A 6,801-nucleotide genomic window follows, 5' to 3' on the forward strand; every position below is an offset into this window, starting at 1 on the left:
ACTAGAAAGATGGTAGATTTTAATCCAACCATTCCAATAATGACATTGAAAGTAAATAGTGTGACATGCATATTAAAAGAGAGATTACCTAATTATATTAAAAAACTGGGACCAACTATATGCTGTGCTCAAAAACAGCCTACTTTATAAATAGATAGACAGATAAAGTAAAAGGGTATAGAAAGGTATAGCATGTAAACACTAAACCAAGACAAGCTAGAGTGGCTATATTATCAGGAAAATGAGTATCATTAGGGATAAGGAGGGACAAGACTTAATGATTAAAAGCCCAGTGCATCAAGAAGACATAATAATCCTGAATGTTTTATGCACTAACAAAAGAATGTCAAAATGTGTAGAACAACACCAATGGAAGCGGAGAAATAGACCAATTCATAAGAATAGGTAGAGCTTTCCAAACTCTTCTTTCATGAATCAATAGAACAAATTGATTAAAAAAAAAAAATCACTGGATGCAATATCTAAACACACTGTCCAATGACTGGTCCTAATTGATCTTTGTAGTAGAATAACATCCCTTTCAACTCCCCTGGAACGTTCATGAAGAGGGACTATACTGTGGCATTTTTAGTCATCTAGTGCTTCTACAACAGAAATACCACAAGTGGGTGGCTTTAACAAACAGACATTTATTTTCATACAGTTTAGGAGGCTAGAAGTCTGAATTCGGAGCTGTAGCCCTAAAAAAAAAAAGGGGGGGGAAGGCTTTCTCTGTCAGCTCTGGAGGATGGTCCTTGTCTCTTCAGTTTCTGCTTCCTGGTTCCTTGGAGATCTCCATGTTTCCTGGCATCTATCTTTTCATCTCTGCTTTGGTTGCTTGTTTAATCTCTTTTATATCTCGAAAGAAATTGACTCAAGGTGAACTGTACACTAATTCTGCATCGTTAACATAACTAAGGCAACCCATTCTCAAATGGGATTATAACCACGGGCATAGAGGTTAGAATTTATAATGCATATTCAGGGGAACAGAATTCAGTTCATAACAGAGAGGTCATAAAACAGGCCTCAAAAGTTTTCAATGAATTATACAGAAGGGAGGAACAAAGCAAGGTAAGGAGACTAGAATCTAAGAAAAGACAGAGCACCACAGGTGGTGAGAGGGAGAAACCACCTATCACAGGGGTTGAGCTGTTAAATCTTGTACACTTTCGTAGCTAGGTAGGAGCAGGTTTAAATGCTTGAATGATGTGGGGGAAAGAAATCTGAGTCCTTTGGGGTTTGTTGTAGGGGAAAAACATCACAAAGTTTTGTAAAGCAAAAAGAGAGTTTTATTCAGAATATATTCAAACAGACAAAAGTGGGAAGCGGATAAGCACGTTGCCAGAGCTAATGTCTGCTCGAATCTGAGGGAGGTTACAGAATCATCAGTGTATATTAACATCATAAAAATGGGTGGAAGGTTCACCTTTTCACAGATTGGCTAGACATTGTGGTCTTATATTTTGAATTCCCTTTTTTAACAATCATTGGTATAGGTTTCAGTAACCCGACAGTCAAGAGGGTCTTTATTGGTCTAATTTCTATTCACTAAATGTTAATAGAAAAAGATAGGAGTGGAAAGTCTTTTGTGTTCTGTTTGATTGGCTTTATGTGAAAAGTTCCCTAAAAATATTTTTCTTCCCTAAAAGATAATTTCTAAGATCGTCCCATCTATTATCTTCATCTCAGGGCCCAGTTGATGTGTCCTTGTGAGTCTTCGTGGGCCAAGCTGCAGCTGGGTCACATTCTCCTTGCTCAAGGAGAGGCAATAACAATTCCAATATCATTTTCTAAATCAGGCTTGTACATGAGAAAAGAGAAGGGCTAACTCGAGGACCAAGGCTCAGGATCAATGTATAGGACTCCGAAACCGGTTACAGAAATCGTGGTGTCTGCAGCATTTAACATCCATTTGAAAAGTTCCTCGGAAAAAGGTCATGTTGTTGCATATGTACCGACAATTCTGGTATCCAAACACGAGCCTACCAGCTGGAGAAGGAAAAAGATAAGAAAACTAAAAAACCCCATCACCATCAAGTCAATTCTGACTCATAGCGACCCTATGGGACAGAGTACAACTGTCCATAGGATTTCTATGGAGTGCCTGGTAGATCCGAACTGCTGACCTTTTGGTTAACAGCCTAGCTCTTAACCACTATACAACCAGGGTTTCCAGACAAGAAAAGAGGATCCCTAATTTCTGCCTCCAAGTCCTCTCCAGGAAGGCAACCATTTGCTACCTAAGAGGTAAGCAATAAACATTTGTTAGAAGAAGAAGAATCAATGATTCAAGGCATGAGGTTAAACAGCACATTGCCTTGGGGGTCAAACTGCTTGGTGGGAAGGGAATTTAGTTCACTGAGGTGGGCTCCTGGTGAGTCAACCTCCCCCAGCCCTGAGTCCTTCCCACTGAGCCTTCATTTCCTGAAAGTCGTACCACAAATATGCCCCAGTGGAATATTTAAAGCCCCATTCCTGTCATCCCTCAGAATCTAATAGCATTTTTTTTTGCCTGATAATATTGCAGCGCCCAAGGTCCCAGAGACCCCTCAGCAAAATCTTTTTCTCCTGATAAGTCTATTGGTCCATTAAGGGCCAGTGACAACACAACACCAGAACCAGAAAAGCCTGTCCAAACTCTTTAGAAAAAAAAAAAATCCTGAAAGTTTGTCAAGAGTTACACCAAGAGGCCTTCTCAGTCTCCACCTACCTTGATAGTACTCCTTCAGAATGCAATCCTCTTGCTGGCTGGCCACACAGTAGCCTCTCCCAGACAAGCAAACTCCGAAAGCATTGAGAAGATCACACCTGTAGCAGAATAGGGCTGGAAATTCAAAACCAACATAATGAGGCTCTTTTGGTGCTCACTTTTGCCACCGGTCAGGAGCTGATGTCTGCCGCCTGATTCACACCTGGCACAAACAACGGTCAGGTCCCAAGATGCGCTGCCGTAGATTATTATACTAAAAGCATGGTTTAACTTCTCTGTGATTGGCTTAGACCAGGAGCCTTTTCTGCATCTTCGAGGGGCCTGGACCAAGTACCTTTGTGGAGAAGAGACATGTGTGCCTCTGGAGGAAGGCATGTGCCCAAGCAGAGACAGAATTTCCATAGTCACAGGTACTCAGTCTTCCTAAAACGGACTGTATTGCTGGGGAAAAAAAATCATGGCATCTCCCCCAGGCTTCACATCCTGGACTCGAGAATGCGCCTCTCAATCCTTTTCAGAACAACCCTCGTCGTCTTTCCTCATCACTCAAAAAGAACTTTCCCAGCTCCTTCTCAACTCAAATTTAGAGCTCTCAGAAAGAAGCTTGAGAAATTTGGGAATATCATGAATTAGTACTAATGATGAAGGTGTGTTGAACCTGAAGTAAAAGACCGGAGAAACAAGGAAAAAATGAAGAGGAACATATTTGGGCCAAAGTGAAGGAGGAAGCAAAGGAGAGTGGAAGCTCAGAAGGAGGAAAACAAGAAGGGATGGAATGGAGTCTGTGAACATCACCTCTAAAGGTAGGGTCAGGACCATCCTTGCATCTCACTCCTCCCCTCTCCTGAATCAACAATCCACAGCCACTTTTGTGGGTTCTGGTCACCTAAGACCCCACCCCCACCGTTCTTCCAGATGCCCCCAGGAACTCACCTTGGAGAAAGCCTATTGACATGGAGAAGCCTAGCAGCAGCAGCAGGAAGTGCTTACCCATCTCAGGTTCTTGCACCAGGGGGAAGCAGAAGGCTGAATAGAGCCTGTAGGTGTCCCACACACTGACATTTGCTGCTTTATAAACACAGGCTGGTAGGAACAGCCAATGAGAGCCCAGGTAGAGGGTATACTTCCCTTGCCAGAGAGGAGCCCTGGCCCCCACCTCCCCCAACATCTCTGGCTCTGTCCTCCTCCATGGTCAGCCTAGAGAGCATTGTTCTTTCATGACTTTTTTCTGTCTCCTTTGAACTAGCTTTAAAATGGGAAAATCATGTGAGTTACTGACTCTGGATCACACTAGCCTCAACATTCCATATTCCACACAACTGCCCTGAAATATACTGGGAATGGAGATATTTGAAGCTCCTATTTTTTTTTTTTTTTTAAATAAAGTAAGTTCAGAGACGGGGATGTGTACCATGACTGTTTCTAAATACAACACTGGACACAAAATAGGCATATGGGGCTTACCTTCCAGACCACAGTCCAGACTAAATGTTGTTGTTCTCAGCTGTTGTCCAGTCAACCCCTGACTCTTAGCAACCCTGTGTGTTACAGAGTAGAACTGTTCCATAGGGTTTTCTTTGCTATAATGTTTAAGGAAGCAAATCACCTGGACTTTTGCTGTGTAATGCCACTGGGTGGGTTTTAACTGTCAACCTTTTGTTTAGCAGCAGATACAGATCAGTTGTGTTACTCAAGCTCCTTCCAGACTAGACTCAACTCAATTCATAACCATAAAGTCGGGCATAAATATTTACACAGGTGCAGCAAGAATGATAACTTATCATATAAAGACAAAAACCTAATGCCATTCAGTCACTTCCAATTCTCAGCAACCCTATAGAACAGAGTAGAACTGCCCAATAGGGTTTCCAAGGCAGTAATGCTTATGGAAGCAGCCTGTCACAACTTTCTCTCAAAGAAAGACTGGTCAATTCCAACTGCCAAAATTTCAGTTAGCAGCCAAGCACTTAACCACCATGCCACCAGGGCTCCATAGTTTGTCATATAGGCCCCTTGAGTTTACTTTGCTGAATGTTTTCATAAGAAATCTCAGAATGAATTGATAAAAGTCTCTCAAAGCTACGAAGCCAACCTGAGAACTTGTCACCAGATTTTATCTATAGTACTTACAGATCTGAGTGAATTCTTCTCTTCTTGAGGTCCCAAAATATTGTAAGGCCCTTTTCTCATTTGATAACACTCCCCAAGTGACTCATAACATATCAAATAAATCTAATAAATTCTAGTACCTCTCTGTTTACAAACAGAAAGTTTTTTGGCAAATGCCAAAAAACAAGTTTTAGTATAAAGATATCATTTAAAATTAGATTTTGAAAGGTTTTAACATTTGTCTAAATAGAATCACAGATCATGGAGAAACAATACTTGGATATCTATATAACCAATGTGACAATAAAAACATTTTAAAAGTTAATATATTAGGTAATGTGACGGTAAAAAAAAAAAAAGGCTTTTCGTTAATGAGAGGATTTAGTTTTTCTTAAACCATCACGGACATGATAAGGTCAACATAAAATAAGGAATTTCTTCTGAAAAGACAGAATCTTTGCCTTTTAGGCAGATTTGGAAGACAATAAAGACAAACGTTTATAAGCTCTTCCTAACAGCACACAAAAATTAAAGAAAAATTTGTAATTTTAGCTAAGAGAAAACCGAATTCTAGATTTACATACTGCTTAATACTAAAGGTTTTAAGAAATTCTATCAAGTCTTAGCTTTGACTATAAGAACATTCCTTTACACAAACCTTCTACTACTTTTCATATATATAGAGCCTTGCCACACACTTTCTGTTTTCTCATTCTACAACAACTAGATTTTTTACATTAGAACAAAATTACTCTCTATTTTTAACAGAATCCATCTGTTAAATACCGGTGGCATAGCTTCCAGCATCACAGCAACACGCAAGCCACCGCAGTACAACAAACTGACAGACGTGTGAGGACACTTTACCTAATCTAGCCTAAATCCAAGATTTTAAATTACCAAAAAGGTCTTGAAAATGATGTTTATGCTGTTGTACTATAAACATAATTACTGTTGAAATAAATTTGTGTCATCACTAATTTGCTTTCATGAATTTCTAAGAGTATTGGGACCATTCAGTTTTTTAAGCACTTATCATTAAATCAATCTAAATAAAACTCCTTGAAAGGATATTATAATCTAATTTTGTAATATCATCATAGGAAGAAATATATGACATATAAACAATAACATACATCCATATGGTCATAGGAACAGGGAGACTAACAAGTGTTTTCTCCTGAACTCAGAGTTTTAACCTTGTCCTCTGCATGTGACTCTTTTAGAGACACATACAGGAATTGTTCTGTCTTTTAGAATCCACGTTATATCAATCAAAATAAGCACCCCAATCCTTCTGAAATGTGTGGGATCCCCTTATACCTAATGCACTGCTTAAATGAAGCAGTTTACCAATCTCGGAATATCTCCAAAGTAACCACTTTAGGCCCAAAAGATCCTTTGTTAAGTTATGCCATTTAGAAAGATAGGCACAAGAATTAGGAGTGCGAGAATATGTAAAAAGCAGGACTTTTTACAGACATAGAAGAGCATTGAGATTTAAATGATCCAGGAGAGCTGACTCCCAAGTTTATGAGGAATGTGATGTTTATGCATCTTGTGTCTCAGGCCATATCCTGATGTTTGGCCACCTCCAAATGCAGACCTGACACTCTGTGTCCTCTGGCAAGTGGAAAATTAGAGAGGATGCCCTTTCCGGATCAAAGACCAAGCTGTCAGGACAAAAACAAAAATGGAAGGTGAACCTCATCCAGTTTTATGGGTGATACACAGTAAAGTTTGTCCCAGTGGAAACTGGTCTAGTAAGAACCTCAAACTATCTGTTCTATGAGGCTTGCTTAAACAACAGACTGACAAAGGCTAGGCCTGTTTTCTACCCTACAATTCTCCTATTTATGACAAACATTGTTTTAGACACCACAACACAAAATAGGAACAGTAACACAAAGAAATTAAAGGATACGATGTTTATTCAATCAGTTAACCTGCCTGTACACAGGGAGACCTCTCTGTTTAGA

At 39.8% G+C, this 6,801-nt stretch overlaps 1 protein-coding gene across 1 annotated transcript; it reads right to left on the reverse strand.

Moving 5' to 3' along the window:
- Nucleotides 1-1,053: 1,053 nt before the first annotated feature.
- LOC111747680 (prostate and testis expressed protein 14-like) lies at nucleotides 1,054-5,068 on the reverse strand. Its single transcript, XM_064288665.1, has 3 exons — nucleotides 3,647-5,068; nucleotides 2,714-2,827; nucleotides 1,054-1,992 (listed from the first exon to the last, which is right to left on the reverse strand). The coding sequence occupies exons 1-3, from the start codon at nucleotides 3,879-3,881 to the stop codon at nucleotides 1,853-1,855; spliced, it is 489 nt and encodes a 162-aa protein (XP_064144735.1). The 5' UTR covers nucleotides 3,882-5,068; the 3' UTR covers nucleotides 1,054-1,852.
- Nucleotides 5,069-6,801: the final 1,733 nt, after the last annotated feature.

This window comes from Loxodonta africana, chromosome 7 (genome assembly GCF_030014295.1).
Source record: "Loxodonta africana isolate mLoxAfr1 chromosome 7, mLoxAfr1.hap2, whole genome shotgun sequence".
In the NCBI taxonomy this organism is placed as follows: domain Eukaryota; kingdom Metazoa; phylum Chordata; class Mammalia; order Proboscidea; family Elephantidae; genus Loxodonta; species Loxodonta africana.

Bases quoted from the DNA above. Each gene is read 5' to 3' on its own strand.
- LOC111747680 (XM_064288665.1), bottom strand. From the start codon at position 3,881: ATGTTGGGGGAGGTGGGGGCCAGGGCTCCTCTCTGGCAAGGGAAGTAT. The intron at 2,828-3,646 runs GTGAGTTCCTGG...TTGAATTTCCAG, and splicing joins GTCAATAGGCTTTCTCCAAG to CCCTATTCTGCTACAGGTGT. The intron at 1,993-2,713 runs GTAGGTGGAGAC...TTCCTTCTCCAG, and splicing joins TCTGAAGGAGTACTATCAAG to CTGGTAGGCTCGTGTTTGGA.